We start from the raw sequence: 21,466 nt of genomic DNA on the forward strand, positions 1-21,466 counted from the left end.
CCGCCATTACCGATTTTCTCTCAAAATCATATTGATGGAAGACACACAGTGATATGTGTATATATAACAATTTTTTATTTATTTAATTATTTTTATTTTATTTTGTGCCCTTATGTCTACTCCTAAAAAATGACAAATTAGAAGAAAAAAAAAATCTATAAACTGCATTTTTTCACTATCCATGTATGGATATATATAACAACGAAGAAGCGGGGAAATCAATTTTCTAAACTGTATATTTACGCTACTAAATTTAAACTAAAACTCCAGTAATGTAAATTTTTGTATCTATTTATTTTTTATTTATTTTTAGACCCTAATGTCTATGTGTTTTTTTTTTGTTTTTTTTTTGGTATTTTTATTAATGGTTAAAGTTTCTTAGTAATGCAATATATATATATATATATATATATATATAGCGGTGAGAGATCGCCGAAACGTTGTTACTCACATCATGGAATAAATTCACAGCTTTTTGGATTATACTACTGTGGTGTGCTGCCTTTATCCATTACTATATATATATATATATATATATATATATATATATATATATATATATTATTTCAAATAATCGAATGTAACAATAATTTCATAACCTCCAGAAAAAAAAGTATATAACCTATATTTATGCATTATGCTCATGAAATGACTCTGCCGATCCCTCAATTCCACAGCGAACAATAGTGCACCTGCTGCTATGTCAGTTCAGTTGTTCCATATGGATTCACTCGTCATCCAGGCGGCAGCCCTTTTGTTGCCATGTTTATCCTGGTAAAGTGTTATTTACCATCAGCCGGTTACGTACTGGAATAAGCGATTGCTGTGACCTCATATGTCAAACAATTCTGCTTCTTTTTCTTTCCAAAATGAAAAACTGCGATCGATATAGCGACAAATGTCATCGTTGGTGAATTCCCCCAGTTCTGATACTAGCTGAATAGAGTCTTTCCTACATTTGGGGAGGGGAGTCAGTTCATCGGCGGTTACCATGCTATGCTTGGGTTTGGGTTCCATGATAACCTTGGGTTGGTCACCCGGTGTGTTTCGGATGATAGGCTCCTCCAGCTGCTCTGGTACTTTTGCACCATCTACATCCCCCACTATACTGTCCCCAAAGAACTGCTGCTTGAGGTCCTCAAATCCATCAGTCCAATCCCTCTTCCCAGATTCGATCTCTTCCATGACGACCTTATGAAATTTACGGATGAGTTCCCAGCTATGACTACCCAGACGGTCAAACATTTCATAACACAGAATGTGACGGAACTTCCTCTCTTCTCGTGACATAGTCATTTCTAATAACTGGAAGTAACCCAACATGAAGAGATCCAACGTCAGGCTTGAGTATTCCACCGGAGACCCGTTCACGTGCGGTAAGAAGTGTTCTGGCCAATAAAGCATGTTTGCTCTACTCAGACGTCGAATCTGCCTTGTGGGGACTTGGAATATGATACTTCTCCAGTGACTTATCAACTTCCCAACAACTTGTCGCTGCTTCATGAAATATAACAGGCGGTCATCATCACTTTGTCCTTTGGCCATTTTGGCGTTATTCTCTTCATTTTCTGCGTTCCTCTTCTCAATCTCAAACTCACTATTAGTGGACCCACCAGGCGACTTCTTTTTAGGAGTACTATTTTTGTCTGACTCCGTAAATGTCCACTTCTTCCAGTGCTCAAGGAAAAGGTAGACAATCCTCTCCTTTCTCATGTCTATGTAGTCTTGTACACAGCTCAGTTCTGTTTGTACAGGTAGACTTCTAGTCATGTGGTCTGCGCTGAACAATGGCTCTCCCAACGCGTCCATCATGTTGCCCTGGTTTGTAGAGTCTATGTCTCTTGGGAAGACATCTTCATCATGATATGTTAACTGGTCATTTAAGATACCATATTGCTCATTGCTGGTTATGTAGTCTTCTTCCAGGATGGGTTCCCTTCCGTAAGCCGTTGTACCTACTGGTAAAGATCTCTTCCTTTTATAAATTCTATTGGAAGCATTATAGTCACTTTGAGGCCGTGTGTACAATTCATAATTGGCCTTCAAGTTTTTGACAGATACACCGAACTGCTTAATTTCCTTTTCTACTTCCTCTCGGGTAGAACTGAAGGACTGCGATCTCCCAATATTCCCACCGCCATCTTTTGTTGGACTTTGAGGGCGTTCCGTGGTGTCTCTGGGCACCAGATCTTCAAGATCAACCTCTTTACCACCAAGAGTTGCCAAGAGGATGGCCATGCTTTTCAAGAGGGTGGAGATCTTAGAACACCAGGCTGGAAGGTCATCAGCTCGGCCTTGCATCTGCTTTGGATTAACGGTGAAGTGCTCTTGGGATAAGGCTGCCGACACTGGTAGAAGTTGCTGAAGTTCATGTTCCAGCTGCTCCAGTTCAGTTTCTACTTTTTGCACCTTATGCATCACTTGAAGGTTCTCAATCTGCTTCTCTATACGATTGATATCATCTTCGGTCATGAGTTCCCCAAAGGGTCCCAAAATTGCATTATGCGCATGAGAATATCTCCATCCTTCAGGGTGGTAGTAACTACCGGCCTCACACTAGTGCAAAAATAAAAAACAAAAAGGGAGGGAACACGTCCCTCAGGATACAAAGCCAAATAGTCCGTTCGGTGCACTCTTAAAAAAAACGACATGTTTTAGTGGTGTAATGGTATACCGGTATGGGGCTAACAAAGGCATTGGGGTGTTCAGCTAAGGACTGGATGAAAGTCCAAGCCAATTGGAGCAAAGAACATAACATCATTGACGGAACATACAGGAGGCAATGCCGTTCATTACGCATGCTCTTACGTCTTGTCATAAGCAATAACATGGGAAGGATCACTGGAAGGATGGAACAGGACAGAACACTCATTACACCACTAAATGTCCATGTAAAACATTTAAACGTGCAGTATAGAGTATACATATACAACAATCTATCAATATCTACATATATACCATTAGGTCAGAGGGTTGGTATTCCACGGGTGAATTTCCGTGCCCGTATTCGAGGATTGAACTTGTCGTTCTTTTCTATACTAAATACTGCAGTTTAAATGTATCACGAGAAGAGGAAAACAAACTTCACACCAACACCATGCAAACATATCCTTATAGAGAAGAGGTTCAGTTCTGTATTGTAAAGGAACCTTCAGTGGCCTATGACCCCCTACTTATTCCATACTGTGAGGACCCCATATTGAAGTACAACATATGTAACAGGGCCCCTCACCTACCGTGTGTCCTTTACTCTACTGGTATCCTCTTATTTAGGCCCCATTAGGTTACTGCTACCTCTAAGCCCCCTATAGTTTAAAGGGGTATTCCAGTGAAAAACTGGCTCCAGAAAATTAAACAGATTAGTAAATTACTGCTATTAAAAAAAAATCTTAATCCTTCCAGTACTTATCAGCTGCTGAAGTTGAGTTGTTCTTTTCTGTCTGACCACAGTGCTCTCTGCTGACACCTCTGTATGTCTAAGGAACTGTCCAGAGCAGGAGAGGTTTGCTATGGGGATTTGCTCCTGCTCTGGACAGTTCCTGAGCCTGACAGAGGTGTCAGCAGAGAGCACTGTGGTCAGACAGAAAAGAAAGACTCAACTTCAGCAGCTGATAAAGTACTGGAAGGATTAAGATGTTTTAATAGAAGTAATTTACAAATATGTTTAACTTTCTGGGGCCAGTTGATATAAAAAAATGTTATTCACTGGAATACCGCTTTAACCCCGGGAATATCCTTTTAACAGAGTTCCTGCACTTTTACCACAGCAGGAACACCATTCCCATTGCAGGACGCAAAGACCAGCCCGTGAGGGGAAATCTTGGGTAAGTTCCCACACTTTTTTATTCCCAGGACTTGACCCCTGGTTACACCTCTGCTTGTCCCCACATGGGGGCGCTCTTCTGGATAAGACCACTAACCCTAAGACATCTTCCCTAACCACCATAGTCTTTAAAGGGGTTATCCAGGAAAAAAAGAAATTTTTATATATCAACTGGCTCCAGAAATGTAAACAATTTTGTAAATTCCTTATATTAAAAAATCTTAATCCTTTCAGTACTGATGAGCTGCTGAAGTTGAGTTGTTCTTTTCTGTCTAAGTGCTCTCTGATGACACCTGTGTCGGGAACTGTCCAGAGTAGAAGCAAATCCCCATAGCAAACCTCTTCTACTCTGTGCAGTTCCCGAGACGAGCAGAGATGTCAGCAGAGAGCACTGTTGTCAGATAGAAAAGAACAACTCAACTTCAGCAGCTGATAATTATTGAAAGGATTAAGATTTTTTAATAGAAGTCATTTACAAATCTTTTTAACTTTCTGGAGCCAGTTGATATATAAAAAATTTTTTTTTCCCTGGAATACCCCTTTAAGTTAAAGAGCCATGCACATGCCTGGACACTTCTTTCAGCCTCCTGTAGGCTGCACCCCCCTATTCTACTGAGGTCGTGGACCACACATTTATAAGGCAATTTATAGCAAGACCCCTTTATCTATAGCTCCCCTGATGCTCATCATACGTCGTTATATGAAGAGCTATTTCTTGGGTTATATAACAGAATTCCTATTTATTACATTTATTTCTTATCTCTACCTCCACTGGAGACCTCTATACAGGGTTGCTTTAACTATAGGGTCAAATGGTGAACTTGTACCGTGCCCCTGACAGTAGGGGGCGCCTGTCCTGAAAATATGGAGGGGCAGCAGCCACCATTGTCTGCAGGGGAGCATAAGACATTTATTGCAACTGTTTACACTAGTGTTTCCCAACCAGTAAGCCTCCAGCTGTTGCAAAACTACAACTCCCAGCATGCCCGGACAGCCGTTGGCTGTCCGGGCATGCTGGAAGTTGTAGTTTTGCAACAGCTGGAGGCACACTGGTTGGGACACACTGGTTTACACTATTAAAAAACACGCTGGTATGTGGAACACACTGATATTTGCCTCCAAAGTTACATGGATTTCAATGGGTTAAAGGGGTACTCCGCCTCTAGACATCTTATCCCCTCTCCAAAGGATAGGGGATAAGATGTCTGATCGCGGGGGCCCTGCCACTGGGGTCCCCCATGATCTCCCTGCTGCACCCGGCGTTCGTTTAGAGCTGCCACGCCCCGTCACGGCCGTCACGCCCCCTCCCATAGACTTGCATTGAGGGGGTGTGGCCGTGATGTCACGAGCCTCCGCCCAGCATGGCCAGTCATCGCAGCAGAGATCACGGAGGTCCCGCCGCTATCCTATGGATAGGAGATAAGATGTCTAGGGGTGGAGTACCCCCTTAAGTAACCAAAAACATGGTTTTTAGAAATCACACCTAGCTAGAACCCGCTGATAAAAGCCTCCATAGAAATCAATGGGACAGCGTAAAATAAGCCCTTTTTTTTAGTTTAGCAAGTTTTTTTTTCCCCCACATGCGCACACGTTTTCGTGCACCAAGTATTCGTGCAAAGTATCCCTACTAACTACAAAATAAAAATAAAAAAAGCCTCAAAAAACATGTCAAATAGCCTTAAATGCCACTGCAACCCCACTGCGGGATCGGGAAACCCGTTACATTACCATTTACTTTAATGGGTTTGCCGAAAGTCTGCCACAGTGGCAGATTTGCAGCTTGGCAGCGGACCCTTAAATGTCAGCGTAACTCTCACCGGATTTCCCGATGCTGCAGCGGAGTTACGATCATGTGAACGTACCCTCAAAGGGGTACTCTGCCCCTAGACATCTTATCTCCTATCCAAAGGATAGGGGATAAGATGTCTGATTGCGGGGGTTCGGACGTTGGGGAGCCCCGCGATCTCCCTGCTGCACCCGGCGTTCGTTTAGAGCGTTGGGTTGCAGCGCCGGAGGCTCGTGACGTCACGGTCACGCTCCCTCAATGCAAGTCTATGGGAGGGGGGCGTGACAGCCATCACGCCTCCTCCCATAGACTTGCATTGAGGGGCGTTGCCGTGACGTCACGAGCGGGGTGTGGCCATGACGTCACGAACCTCCGCCCCGCATCGCCAGTCATCCTGCACGGAGCAAAGTTCGCTCTGTGCATCAGATGTCTCGGGTGCTGTAACCAAGATCACGGGAGTCCCCAGTGGCAGGACCCCCACGATCGGACATCTTATCCCCTATGCAAAGGATGTCTAGGGGCGGAGTACCCCTTTAAAGAGGATTTACCACAAAGATAAATAGGTCTAGACTGATACATTATGTGAAATTAAACATATTTCCAATGTACAAGTATTACTATATATGTGAATTCGGGTAGAAGAAACAGACATGGCCGCACATCTACAATCTTGTATAATGATCCGATTGCTTCTCAGCATAATATCAAAAACTAACAGGTTGTTATTATACATTTTAGATCAAAAAGTACAAGCCCACTCGCCACGTCAAGGCCACCTATTTAGAGTGGGTCCCTAACGTCCCTAGCATAAAATGGCGCAGCACCGAGCGGCGACCACCACCACCGCCGTGACACCAGTGCCCACGGGGGGGGGGGGGGGGGGGGGGAACGACCCACTGGCAGAGCGGCCCCAATGCCACTCAAACCAGTCTATGGGTCGCACCTCCCCGCAGACACGGCGCCACGGCAGCAACGGACACCGCACAGCACCACACCAGTACATATATGTACTGTGAGGGAGGTATATATACTTCCTAATGCCTCATGACTTTTCTTTGTTTTGCCCTGTTGCCCTTGGTTACGACCACCTGCATGTTGCTCGTTAGTCTCTACTGTGTATACAAGCAAGGGGCATTGTGGGAACGTGTGCTCTCTGTTGCCTGGCAACATAATGGCCACAGTTTAGAAAACAGGAAGTGATCCGCATGATCACCGGGGGTCTGAAGAGCTAAAATGGCGGCCAGAGGTCTGCTCCTAACCTCTGTGCTGCCTGATCGCCGCTCCTCTAATACAGGCACCCTCCCCCTTGGGGCCCCTTCTGTCCCCCATATTATCTAATCCAATTACCCCAACTCTTCAGTAGAATATACTCAGCCCATACTCCCCGAGCCGATCCACATAAGGTACATACACCTTGTTAATATAATATTAATAACAGGGAGGCACTACTTACCATAGTTACCAGATATAGAAACATACCCGGTTTACCTTGTCTCTAGCCATCATGTGTGTCAGTACCTACCTATATAGCAGGTAGCCCATGATAATTACCTAACTACTGTCTCAACTTCCATCTCACTCCCTGTTTATCCCACTAGCTTGAGAAGTTTGGCCTCATATCAGCCTAATATCTCCCGACACCACTCGGCCGGTTGTAGCACCTGTACTCCGGAAACGCGAAGGTAAAATCGGATGTTGTACTTTTCAACAGTCCCTCTTTATAACCATTGTAGGACTAATAATCTAACGTTATACTTACCACATTATGTTATAGAAAAGGATCGGGGATAAGATGTCTGATCGCGGGGTTCCTGCCACTGGGGACCCCCGCTATCTCCCTGCTGCACCCGGCATTCGTTTAGAGCATCGGGTGCAGTGCGGGAGGCTCGTGACATCACAGCCACACCCCCTCAATGCAAGTCTATGGGAGGGGGCGTGGCGGCTGTGACAGGGGGCGTGACAGCTCTAAACGAATGCCGGGTGCAGCAGGGAGATCTTGGGGGGCCCCAGCAGCGGGATCCCCGCGATCAGACATCTTAAGATAAGATGTCTAGGGGCGGAGTACCCCTATAACCCATTGAAATCAATTTCACTGAAAAAAAAAAACTTGTTTCACAGGCAAATATCAGCGTGTTCCAAATGTGTTTTTTTAATAGTGTAAACCAGTGTGACCCAACCAGTGTGCCTCCAGCTCTTGCAAAACTACAACTTCCAGCATGCCCGGACAGCCAACGGCTGTCCGGGCATGCTGGGAGTTGTAGTTTTGCAACAGCTGGAGGCTCACTGGTTGGGAAACACTAGTGAAATAGTTGCAATAAATGTCTTATGCTCCCCTGCAGACAATGGTGTCTGCTGCCCCTCCATATTTTCAGGACGGCCGTCACGCCCCCTCCCATAGACTTGCATTGAGGGGCATGGCCGTGACGTCACGCGCCTCCCGCCCCGCATCGCCGGTCATCCGGCACGGAGCGAATTTCGCTCCATGCACTGGATGTCTGGGGCGCCGCAGCCGAGATCCCGGGGGTCCCTCGGATAGGGGATAAGATGTCTAGAGGCGGAGTAATCCATCAATAAACCTGAGGTTCAGTAAGTATAAAGGAACTACATGACACAAGTGGAGTATATATATATATATATATATATATATTTGTTTAAATATGATAATTGTGCATGTATAGCAAACAGTAATATGAATAAGTTCAACAGAAACTCCAGTTCTGTTCTTTCGAAGAAAAGCCTGAAAGAGTTAATGTGTAAATAAGCAAAACTACTTCCGAGAAAGACTGAATCACGAAGATTTTTACCTTCCAGTAAGATTATAAATAGAACTATAAGTGCGAATCTACACGTGTATTTTCTCGCTGTCACCCCCGGCGGATGGTGCACATTGTACAGAAGAGTGAAGTAAGAGAAAGGAAGTGACAACTTTCTGGATCAGACATCTGGCTCAGGGGTGCCGCTGAGCTGTGTCTATTATTTGTCCCCATGAATATGATCTGAATCTTCACAGCTCACTGTACTCATTGCCAGGTAAGATTAGGTTCACACTGCCGTTGTGCTCTGTCCTGTTCTCGGTCCATTTGGCTTTTTTTTTGTTGCCCCAAACGGGATCGGAGCACAACTGTCACCACCGGGCCCCAAAAGATCCCATTGACCTGTATGGGGTCTGCTGGGAATCCGGTGTTTGACCTATTTGTGTCCAACAGAACATCCACTTATAAGAGAACTCTGTGTGTAATGTAAAGACATTTTGCCCAGTGACATGATGCAAATTCTCTCTGTTTGCCTACTTGGGTGTGATTTGCATTCCCCTCCATAGGTGTCACTGCACAAACTCTGGTATATAGAGTAAAAGGAGATACAGAGAGGCCACAGTGTTATGTTGTATAACAGAAATGTTGGACGGATATGGACTGGGCAACCACGTTTTGAGGGTCTTTGCCCTCCTAAAACCACATCTAGGAATAAAGTCTCCCAAAGTGCGGTCACTAGTAAGGGTGGCCCAATGGCCGGTCAGACCCTTTTTTTTTTATATATTTCTGAGTGTAGTACAATGTAACCTGTCACATTAAAGACTTCTGGGTCACTAGGATCCCGTCTCACCCTTCTCTCACTCCTTTCTAGGCATTTTTCTTACAGTTTCCACTTTTTGTTGACCTCCCTGTATTAGTGAGAGTAGATATCCATTTTTAGGAAAACAAATGGCCACAGTGGCTTGTTGTTGGTTACGCTGGATGTTGGGGCTACAGTTCCGCTTCACCCTCTTTATCTTACTGTATGGAATATTTTGTTTCCAATTTTTTTTTATTATTGCTATCGAAATCCAGGTAGCCTTCTGTTCGATATAGGTGTTTAAATCCGGGAACACCACCTCTCCAAATGCCAAGAGTTACTGCTTAGTTATAGAATGAGGTATTGGGACCCTCCCTAATGAAAAGAATATCATCAATAAATCAACAGTAGAACTTGATACGAGGGTCACAAATACTCCTCGTGAAGGCTCCTATAAACAGGTGTGCATAGCTCAGGGCAAACTTAGTCTACATTGCTGTACCACGAACCTGCATAAAGAAGCCCCAGTTATAAACTGCTCAAAAAAATAAAGGGAACACAACACAATGTAACTCCAAGTCAATGACACTGTCCACTCAGGAAGAACACTGATTGACAATCAATTTCACTTGGAACAGACAACAGGTAGAAATTATAGGCAATTAGCAAGACACCCCCAATAAAGGAGGGGTTCTGCAGGTGGTGACCACAGACCACTTCTCAGTTCCTATGCTTCCTGGCTGATATTTTGGTCACTTTTGAATGCTGGCGGTGCTTTCACTCTAGTGGTAGCATGAGACGGAGTCTACAACCTACACAAGTGGCTCAGGTAGTGCAGCTCATCCAAGATGGCACATCAATGCGAGCTGTGGCAAGAAGGTTTGCTGTGTCTGTCAGCGTAGTGTCCAGAGCATGGATGCACTACCAGGAGACAGGCCAGTACATCAGGAGACGTGGAGGAGGCCGTAGGAGGGCAACAACCCAGCAGCAGGAACGCTACGTCCGCCTTTGTGCAAGGAGAAGAAGGAGGAGCACTGCCAGAGCCCTGCAAAATGACCTCCAGCAGGCCACAAATGTGCATGTGTCAACTCAAACGGTCAGAAACAGACTCCATGAGGGTGGTATGAGGGCCCGACGTCCACAGGTGGGGGTTGTGCTAACAGCCCAACACTGTGCAAGACATTTGGCATTTGCCAGAGAACACCAAGATTGGAAAATTCGCCACTGGCGCCCTGTGCTCTACACAGATGAAAGCAGGTTCACACTGAGCACATGTGACAGACGTGACAGAGTCTGGAGACGCCATGGAGAACGTTCTGCTGCCTGCAACATCCTCCAGCATGAGCGGTTTGGCGGTGGGTCAGTAATGTTGAGGGGTGGAATTTCTTTTGGGGGGCCGCACAGCCCTCCATATGCTTGCCAGAGGTAGCCTGACTGCCATTAGGTACCGAGATGAGCTCCTGAGACCCCTTGTGAGACCATATGCTGGTGCGGTTGGCCCTGGTTTCCTCCTAATACAAGACAATGCTAGACCTCATGTGGCTGGAGTGTGTCAGCAGTTCCTACAAGAGGAAGGCATTGATGCTATGGACTGGCTGCCCGTTCCCCTGAATCCGATTGAGCACATCTGGGACGTCTCGCTCCATCCACCACAGACTGTCCAGGAGTTGGCGGATGCTTTAGTCCAGGTCTGGGAGGACATCCCTCAGGAGACCATCCTCCACCTCATCAGGAGCCTGCCCAGGCATTGTAGGGAGGTCATACGGGCACGTGGAGGCCACACACACTACTGAGCCTCATTGGGACTTGTATTAAGGACATTACATAAAGTTGGATCAGCCTGTAGTGGGGTTTTCCTCTGTGATTTTGAGGGTGACTCCATATCCAGACCTCCAGGGTTGATGATTTCCATTGATAATTTTTGTGTGATTTTGTTGTCAGCGCATTCAACTATGTAAAGAGGAAAGTATTTCATACGATTAGTTCATTCATTCAGATCCAGGATGTGTTATCTTAGTGTTCCCTTTATTTTTTGGGGGCAGTGTAGGTAAAGTAGTAGTGACCCAATGTAAATTATTTAGCATCAAATATGAAGTCCGCTGTCTAATGGACATGAGAGGATCTCCTGCAAGAAAGGATGGCACAGCCTCTACCCCTTATCATGGGGTATCACTGAATAGGGCTGTGACACTGAGACAGGCCCACAATTTCCAATTAAAGGGGTATTCCAGGGTCATTTTTTTATTTGACTATGCTACAGGGGCTGTAAAGTTAGCGTAGTACATAATATAGTGTCTGTACCTGTGTGTGACGGTTTTCTCACAATTCTTCTGTGATTTTCTCCCCAATATTTATTTTTAACAGCATACAAAATTACCCATGTCTCGGGATTTCACAGGTTGCAGTGCGTCGAGACCTGACATCACAAGTCAGGTGATCAGAGGGAGTCTGTCCTGCTTCAATGAGTGTTCTTTTTTTCTTCAATGGGAGTTCATTTTTCAACAGCTTTAGGCACCTGATCAGGAAACACTGATCTGCATTGAAGGGATTACCAGTGTGGATCAATGGGTGGCGTGGATGATGTGTGGGAGGGAGGAAAGTGACCTCATACTATGGAACTATGGAATGTGTAGTTTAGAGAATGAAATTCAATAGGAAATACCCAGTTCTGGCAGGTTCGCACTACTAATCTGCAGGTTCAATAACTCACAGATCATTTTCCATCAGTAGTGTCAGAGCAATGGTCTGCAAATGATTCAGGTCTCTACAGAATCTATGTTTCTCCCCATTCTTATTTAGATATCTAAAACCTTCTAAGACACTATCATAAAAGTGTCCATATAAATACCCAGCTAGCCTGTTTAGTCTTTGCTTGTGTACAGTTCTTCTGCACTAGCTCTTGTATATCTCCCTGCTTGCTCTATCCTGTGTATATTTACCCTTGGCTAAGTGACTTGAGTATCACTCTGTAATCCGTTTTTGAACTGCAAGCTCTTTTGGTTTTGATTCGACCTGTCTGACTACTACGTCCAATGCACTCTCGGATAAATACTGTTTATTGAAGATTCAACCAGAGACCATAGATGCAAAGTTGATGCGTTTCGGCCACAATCTGCAGCCTTAGTTATCCTAGTATGACTATGGCTTCAGATGGTGTCCGAAAGGCGTCACCTTTGCATCTATGATGTCTGGTTGAATCTTCAATAAACAGTATTTATCCGAGAGTGCGCTGGACGTTCATTGCTTCTATTGAATTATACTACCGGATTTGGGTTTGTCCCGGTCCGTGACACCAGGGGGCAATGGGGCGATACATTGAGGGATAAGTTGAGGGATGACTGCAGAGCTCAATATGCACACCAGGTGAGTGTCCTTCTGCAATCTCTATAGGATCAGGATATAAAGTAGTTATACACCACCCCTCAGCTCTCTCTGTATACTGCTGCTACTGTCTCTATGGAATCAGGAGATTAAGTAGTTATACATCTCTCCTCCAACTCTATCTGTATACTGCTGCTGCTATCTCTATGGCATCAATATATCTAGGAGTTATACACCTCCTCTACAGCTCTATCTGTATACTGCTGCTCCTATCACTATGGGATCAGGATACATAGTAGGTAAACCCATTTCCCTTCCAGCTCTATCTGTATACTGCTGCTATTTCTATGTGATTAGTATATATAGTAGTTATACAACTTTCCTGCAGCTCTATCTGTATACTGCTGCTATATCTATGAGATCAGGATATAAAGTAGATATACACCTCCCTTCCTAGCTCTATATGTATATTGCTGCTATCTCTATGGGATCAAGATTTAAAGTAGTTAAACACCTCCCTCCCAGCTTTATCTGTATACTGCTGCTGCTATTTCTATGGGATCAGGATATAAAGTAGTTATATATCTCCCCTCCAGCTCAATCTGTATACTGCTGCTGCAATCTCTATAGGATCAGCATATATAGTAGTTATACTCCTCCCCTCCAGCTCTATCTATACACTGCTGCTATCTCTCCTGAGGCTGTTCACACATTGTGTCTCTTGCATTTTTTTCTGTTTTTGCTGTGATTTCCCACATATTGTGGCAAAATAATCAAAACAAATACAGAAACAGCCAAAATGCACTAAAATTATGTAAAAATCTTGGGTAAATTGAGTAAAAATGTAATGTGAGAACACAATCTAAAGACTTCAAATCTTCATAAAACACCTCATTTGTGATTATGGGTGAAATCACTTTCTCCTCGTGGCAATATGTATCTATCAAATGCACTTTGAATAAGAAAACACATCAAAACTGCACATAATGTGAACTGACACCTACCCTCTATGAGTCAAATCAGTTTACCTGGCTGAACTCAAGCACAAGCAGCCTAATTAGATGACCAGGTTTAGTGATCAAAAACCACACCCTCAGCTACAGGATTCATGGGAAATGTTGGCAACAATACAGAATTACATCAGTGATGATACAATATACAAAAATGTAGCCTATCCCATGCCTGACAAATCATAAAAGGTAAGCATATGGAACAACCAAGAACCTCTACATTATACACTATATAAGCAAATAAATAGCTATCCCTTGGGGTAAGAAGGGGGTCTTTTCAGGACCTTTCTTATCAAAAAGGAAACAAGTACAAAGAGCGTCTCTTACTCTGGAGGACCCATCTTCTGCTGCAATACTCAGGCAACCCATTTGTTTGAATGGGCGCTGTATAATCCTTTATTTCCCCTGTGGTGGCGCTGCAGAGAAACTAAACACTTTCTGCCAGTTTTCCCCAAAGATTATGGCTGATCCCTGTGGTTTCCAGCAGGTGGACAAGTGGTGATCAGCTGATTGTAAAGAGACCCCTCTAACAAGTATGTATTGCAAAAAATGGAGAACCTCAATAGCAGTGTTTTCCAACAAGTGTGCCTCCAGCTGTTGCAAAACTACAACTCCTAACATGTCCAGACAGCCAAAGGCTGTTGTATCTTTGCAAAGCTGCACTGGTTTTAGAATGGAAATCCTCTAGCCATTCTTGATTGTTTAGAGTGGAGCTAAAATCCTCCAGCAATTCTTAATTGTTAAAGGCTGTCCAGGCATGCTGGGAGTTGAAGAACTCTGTCCTATGCAGTATCCCAGTACAAAATAACAAGGTCATCTTTTTTTTTTAAGAGGGGGAGTTTGCAGTATCCCAGTACATTTTGTGTTTTTTGCTGTCCAGACATGCTGGATGTTGTAGTTTTGCAACAGATGGAGGAAGCCTGGTTGGAAAAACACTGCTATACCTTAAAAAAATATCAGGAAGGCGTAAAAATGCATAAAGAAGAAGTAAAATCACACAAGAGTCACAACAAGCCTAGACAAAACTCAGCCACTGCACCCCAAAGTCTACAGCGAGCTTCATCTTACCGTGCGCTTCTTCTCCTCCTCTTCCTGGATTTTCAGCTGCAGTTTTCGCACCATGACCTGTCGCTTCCATTCTGGGATAGGTCGTCCCTGTTCATCGTGTGTCGGGATCAATGACTCGATATCCAGTTGGCTGCTCTGCCCCGTGGCCGGAGGAGTGGAGTTTCCATTCATCAGAGGCTCCGAAGGCTTCGCCGCCGCCTTGTTTGGGGGATTGGTCGTGTTCACGGGGGACAGAGCAGGAGAAGCTGGAGGAGGAGAAGACGGAGAAGGAACCTCTGACTGCAGAGAAAGAGAGAAGTGATAAATATGACAATAGGCAAATAGTCAATGTGCATCTTTATTCATCACAGAATATCACAACCAACTCAACAGACGTCCAGAGCAGACTGAGATAACCATAAGGTGCATATCACATTGTAAGTCAATTATGGAAATAACATAGAACAATAAAGTGTCATAGTGCAATACAAATACAGTAAAATCCCCCAATAGTGGACACTCACGGGGGATAAAAAAGTATCCGCTATTGAGAGATGTCCCCTATTGGGAAAAAAGGCTCAAAAATCTTTCTAAATGACTGAATCCTGTCCTGTACTCACTCCAGAGTGTAATTACCTATAAAACATAATAAAAAGAAATATAACAGGAGAATCTCCCAGTGCCGATTAATCAACTCTTATCCCTCCCCCATAACATTTAATCCCCCTTTATACCCTGTGCCACCTTATTCCCCCCGTGACTTGTGCCAAATTATCCCCCCCCTTACCCCCTGTGACACATCATTTCCTCTTGATGCCCCCCTGTGCCATTTAATTCCCCCTCTATTACCCTCTGTGTAAATTCATCACCCCCCCCCCCCCCCCCTCTTTATGAAGAGCCGGACGGACATACAGAAGCCGGAGATCACTGTTTAAACAGCCGTCTTCTGCTTCTGTGCTGGGGCTTCTGCAGAGGGGGTGCAGTGGGGGCCTGGGCCCCTTACTGGGGTATTGGCTGTACCCCCTGCCGGTGACCCTGTGTAGGTAGGGTAGGGCGGGCATATAAGCCTGGTTATCCCCTATTGGGAGTGTTTTGTCCCCTATTGGGAGTGTTTTGTCCCCTATTGGGTGTGTCCACGTCAGCTATTGGGAGTGTCCCATATTCGGAGAGTGCAAATACATTAAGTCTTATGGGAATCAGCCGGGGAATTAAAAACTGTCCGCTACTGGGAGGTGTACGCTAAGGGAGATTTTACTGTACTACTATATAAAGTGCCCATGGACTCTTCCTTTCTGTCTGTCTGTCTCATGTCTGTATGTGTTATGTCTATCTGTCTGTCTGTCTCATGTATGACTGCCTGTCTCATGTCTGTTTGTCTCATGTCTATCTGTCTCAAGTCTGTCCCAAGTCTGTCCCAAGTCTGTCCCAAGTCTGTCCCAAGTCTGTCCCAAGTCTGTCTCAAGTCTGTCTCAAGTCTGTCTCAAGTCTGTCTCAAGTCTGTCTGTCTCATGTTTCTGTCTTAGAAGATGAAAAGATGGTGGTCAGTCCATTGCTCTGTGGCTGACGGCTGTCCAGGCACGCTGGGAACTGTAGTTTTGCAACAGCTGGAGGCACTGGTTGGGAAACACTACATTAAACAATCAAGAAATTCTTCAGGATAGCTTTGCAAAACTAAAACTACTCCTTCGTTTAGAGGGGGAGTTTGCAATATCCCAGTACTACCTGCTCCATTACTCTCTCCTTTATAGCAGTTTGGTTAAGCTGATGATAACCTAGCTGACAGTTTCTCTATGAAGTGACATAACTTTTCTGTATACTTTATGGGGGAGATTTATCAAAACCTGTGCAAAGGGAAAGTTGCCCATAGCAACCAATCAGATTGCTTCTTTCATTTTGCAGAGGCCTTGTTAAAAATGAAACAAGTGAGCTGATTGGTTACTATGGGCAACTGGGCAAATTTTCCTCTGGACAGGTTCTGATAAATCTCCCCCTCTATCGGTACCCAGGTTGTACAATGGCACCAAAGGAAGACATAGACCATATGATACATCTCTATATATTATCACTTCTGTAATATGATAAAACATATGAAATGGATTTCACCCGCACATTTGATCCTGGCTGTCCACTGCCTGAGAAGATGGTGGTCAGACCTTTGCTCTGCGGAGTTGGCTTCAGACTCTTTCCGGCTTTAATTTCGGCCAGCAGCTCGGAGTTGTCTCCTGTTGGGGACATCATGTTGAATGACTTGGTGCCTATAGAAAACAAGGATATATTGTCAATCATATACATTGGTTTCTCATGGGTAAAGTTGTTAAAGGGGTACTCTGCTGTTAGACATCTTATCTTATTTGGGGGGCAGCCGCTGGGAACCCCTGTGATCCCCCCTGCAGCAACCCGGGTACCTCAGCAGCCCGGAGCTAAGTTTTCTCCGAGGCTGATGGGGGGCGGTGCAGGGGACGGGGCATTGTGACATCACGGCCCGCCCCTCGTGACATCATGCCCCGCCCCCTCAATGCTAGTCTATGGGAGGAGCGTGACGCCCCTTCCATAAACTTGCATTGAGGGGGGGGGGGGGCGGACGTGACGTCCCGAGGGGGCGGAGCCGTGATGTCACAATGCCCCGTCCCCTGCACCGCCCCCCATCAGCCTCGGAGAAAACTTAGCTCCGGGCTGCTGAGGTACCGAGCTGCTGCAGGGGGGATCGCGTAGGTCCCCAGCTGCAGGCCCCCATGATCAGACATCTCATCCCGTATCCTTTGGATAGGGGATAAGATGTATAGGGGCAGAGTACCCCTTTAAGTATATGGTAACAGGAGGGTTTGCAGAGATCATGGGACCCCATAGTAAATTGTGGGGCCCTACAGTGAAGCCAAATGTATTGTGTGTCTCATTCCACCATAGTTTCCAAAATTCTGCTGTGATTAATTCTGTACTACATCTATATAGGGGGCAGAGTCAATTCAATGTGATCAATGGATTGTACAGTTGCCTTACAGCGCTGGAATCCTGGGTTCAAATCCTATCAAGTACAAAACTTGCAAAGAGTTTATATGTTCTCCCTGTGTTTGCGTGGGTTTCCTCACACACCTTAAAGACATTCTAGAAGAATTACAAATTTAGATTGTGAGCTATAATAGGGACATGGACCAATTTAAGTGTTGAGAAATATGTGGGGGCTATGTAAATTACAGGAATTTTTATTATGAGCTCCTCCTAGTGTTGGCTGCAGGAAGCTGCTGTGACATTGTCACAGTTCAGGGTCCACCACAGAAATGCTGCAGGAATTCAGCTCTGAAGCAAATGCAGCTTTGCAAAACTAAAACTACTCCTTCTTTAAGAGGGGGAGTTTGCAGTATCCCAGTTCATTTTGTGTTTTTTTTGGCTGTCAGAACATGCTGGCAATAGTAGTTTTGCAACAGCTGGGAAACACTGCACTAAACAAGATTTTCTGGAGGATTTCAGCTCTGAAGCAAGCGCAGCTTTGCAAAACTACAACTCCCAGCATGCTCGGACAGCCAACGGCTGTCCGAGCATGCTGGGAATTGTAGTTTTGCAACAGCTGGAGCCACACCGGGTGGGACACATTGCACTAAACAATCAAGAATTGCTGGAGGATTTCTGCTCTGAAGTGAGTGCAGCTCTGGAGTATACTGCTGGCTGTAACAATTAGTGGCCAGGTAAGGGTTATTGTTAGGATTATTATTATTATATTATACGAAGAAAGTCGTGTTTACTAGATTACACATGTGGGGGTTGTAGCAGTTGTGTTTCCTAGCTCTATGGATGTAGCACTGCTGTTTGCTACTATTCTCATTAATAGTGCTCAGAAGTGACTAGCATGAACATCAAAATAATATAATAGTATAATAAAATTATTATAAAAGTATAATATATAATAGTAACATACAATGACGTCACCAGAAACATCCCTTGGGGTGGGGCAGGGGCAGCCGTAAATGCTTTACTACCCATCCGCCACAAAATTGGACATAACATTTTTTATTTATATATTAAAGGGGTACTCCGGTGGAAAACTTTTTTTTTTAAATTTAAACAGATTTGTAAATTAGCAATAAAAAGAGATTGTCCAGCGAAAAGGATATTGTGCCAAAAAGGATTCTTCTTTTATTGTATAAACAGCCAGCATGCAGGAACACACATGGACAATGTGACGCGTTTCAGGTGTCGTAGTGCACCCTGATGTACGACTAAGGGTGCACTATGAAACCTGAAACGCGTCACATCGTCCATGTGTGTTCCTGTATGCTGGCTGTTTATACAATAAAAGAAGAATCCTTTTTGGCACAATATCCTTTTCGCTGGACAATCTCTTTTTATTGCTGTTCTGTTTTGTTTGCCTGCCATAGCACAGTCCGGGCGAATGGACAACTGCACGGTGAGCTGGATTTCTTGTCTACTATATCTAGATTTGTAAATTACTTCTATTAAAAAATCTTAATCCTTCCAGTGCTTATTAGCTGCTGAATACTACAGAGGAAATTCTTTTCTTTTTGGAACACAGAGCTCTCTGCTGACATCACGCACGAGCACAGTGCTCTCTGCTGACATCTCAGTCCATTTTAAGAACTGTCCAGAGTAGGAGAAAATCCCCATAGCAAACATAAGCTGCTCTGGACAGTTCCTAAAATGGACAGAGATGTCAGCAGAGAGCACTGTGCTCGTGATGTCAGCAGAGAGCTCTGTGTTCCAAAAAGAAAAGAATTTCCACTGTAGTATTTAGCAGCTAATAAGTACTGGAAGGATTAAGATTTTTTAATAGAAGTAATTTACAAATCTGTTTAACTTCCTGGCACCAGTTGATTTAAAAAAATAAATAAATAAAAAAGTTTTCCCCCCGTAGTACCCATTTAAAATATCCCAAAATAATAGGTAGAGAGGGGCAAACCTGGTTCCCATTATAGTGCCCTTCACTTCCCATAGGTGTGAATGCACTGGTCCCTCTTCCGCCATATAGGCCCAATACATATAAGTTATGGGTTTACAACTGACATCCATAGTGCAACGTTTAGAGACACATAACCCTATTTGTGACCCTTTGGGAAAAAGTTGAGTGTATATTGGTTTTCATCCATAGATATAAATAAGAATGTTCCCATTCATTACCATAAATCATAAAGTCTATTAGAAAGTTGCTAAACTGTTCTACACGTAAGGCAAACCAACCCCCTTAGGCCCCTCTATTGTTACTCCTGGCAGGGGAATCTCCTTGTTGTCGGGGAACAGATACATTAAACATGTGGCGTCCATTGTCTGGGATCCGTACGGCAGGTGAGGGCTCCCCCTCGGCCTTTGTTGATTTTGTTACTTTCATTGTCGGCGCCAGCTCTGGGTGAGGCATTCCCAAATGGTAACACACCAGCAGGCGGCCCGGCACAATACCCAGCAGACACCCGCCGGCCATAGTGACGCAGTATATTATCCCTGTGACAGGTGCGGCCCTTCCCTCATCAATATTTAATGGATCAACAGAGCAAATAATAATAATGATGATGCATCATGTGAATATTTCATCTGCTGCGAATCTTCCCTGATAAGAGGACGAGACGTTATGTGCAGTCACTATAATCCCACAAGGTGCCAGCTGCCATGTTACCAGTTTAGTGATGGGGGAGAGAAAACTTATCACTTGGGATATCTGGGACTGAACTACTGATGGATTACATTCTGCAGATCAGATAAATAAAGGGGCACTCCAATGTCCCCCAGATGTGGCCCCGTACATACAGAACTATCACCAGCTGTATATACCATCAGTAAACGTTTTGTGCAGAACTAAACCAGTGTGCAAAACTACAACTCCCAGCATTCCTGGACAGCCTTTGGCACAATGGTTGGGAAACGCTAGCCTATGCAGTATCCCAGTACAAAACACAATGGACAGCTTTCTTTAAAGGGGGACTCCAGTGGAATTTTGTATTTATTTAAATCAACTGGTGCCAGAAAGTTAAACAGATTTGTAAATTACTTCTATTAAACATTCTTTACCCTTCCAGTACTTATTAGCTGCTGCATGCTACAGAGGAAATTCTTTTCTTTTTGAATTTCTTTTTTGTCTTGTCCACAGTGCTCTCTGCTGACACCTGATTCCCGTATCAGGAACTGTCCAGAGCAGGAGAAAATCCCCATAGCAAACCTATGCTCCTCTGGACAGTTCCTGACACGGACAGAGGTGTCAGCAGAGAGCAAAAAGCTAAGAATTTCCTCTGTAGCATGCAGCTGCTAAAAAGTACTGGAAGGGTAAAGAATTTTAATAGAAGTAATTTACAAATCTGTTTAACTTTCTGGCACCAGTTGATTCAGAAAAAAAATGTTTTCCACCGGAGTACCCCTTTAAAGGGGTATTCCGCTCGTGATGTCATAGCCACGCCCCTTCATGACATCACGCCTCACCTCCTCAATGCAATTCTATGGGAGGGGGTGTGACATCATGAGGGGGCGGGGCTGTGACATCACGAGCTCCCGACTCTAGCGTTCGGAACAGTTAGTTACAAATGCTGAGCAGCGGAGTACCCCTTTAAGGCTGCATACACACCACGTTTTTGCAATACAGTTCCCTTGTCAAGATTCCTCAAAACCCAACTATAAACTGTATCAAAACGTGTGTACAAATTTTAACCCGTATATATTTGAAAAATGCTGTCCGGTTGCATCCGTTTTTTAAGAAAAATAAAATGTATACGTTTTTAACTTTTCAATCCATAATGAATAAAGTTTCACTTGTTTGACTGAAAGTCCAAGAAAAAACTGTGCAAAGTCAAAAACCGTATAGTGAAAACTAGATGGAACCGTTCTGTATGGTTCCCATTGACTCCCATGTTAAAAAAAAACAAAAAAACATATACATTTCAATACAGTTTTTCACCCGGACCAAAAACCGGGGTAGATTATGGTATCGGGGAGGGG

The 21,466-nt window shown here is 44.3% G+C and overlaps 1 protein-coding gene across 1 annotated transcript in view; it reads right to left on the bottom strand.

The window, feature by feature from the left end:
• ESPN (espin) overlaps positions 1–21,466 on the bottom strand; it is a 238,079-nt gene that overhangs the window by 11,951 nt on the left and 204,662 nt on the right. Inside the window, exons 11-13 of the mRNA XM_056541801.1 lie at positions 16,649–16,794; positions 14,561–14,839; positions 693–2,556 (exon numbers count right to left, since the gene is read on the bottom strand). Coding sequence (XP_056397776.1) covers positions 832–2,556; positions 14,561–14,839; positions 16,649–16,794 — 2,150 coding nt within the window. The 3' untranslated portion in view covers positions 693–831. The remainder of the gene's footprint in view (positions 1–692; positions 2,557–14,560; positions 14,840–16,648; positions 16,795–21,466) is intronic.

This window comes from Hyla sarda, chromosome 10 (genome assembly GCF_029499605.1).
Source record: "Hyla sarda isolate aHylSar1 chromosome 10, aHylSar1.hap1, whole genome shotgun sequence".
Taxonomy (NCBI): Eukaryota; Metazoa; Chordata; class Amphibia; order Anura; family Hylidae; genus Hyla; species Hyla sarda.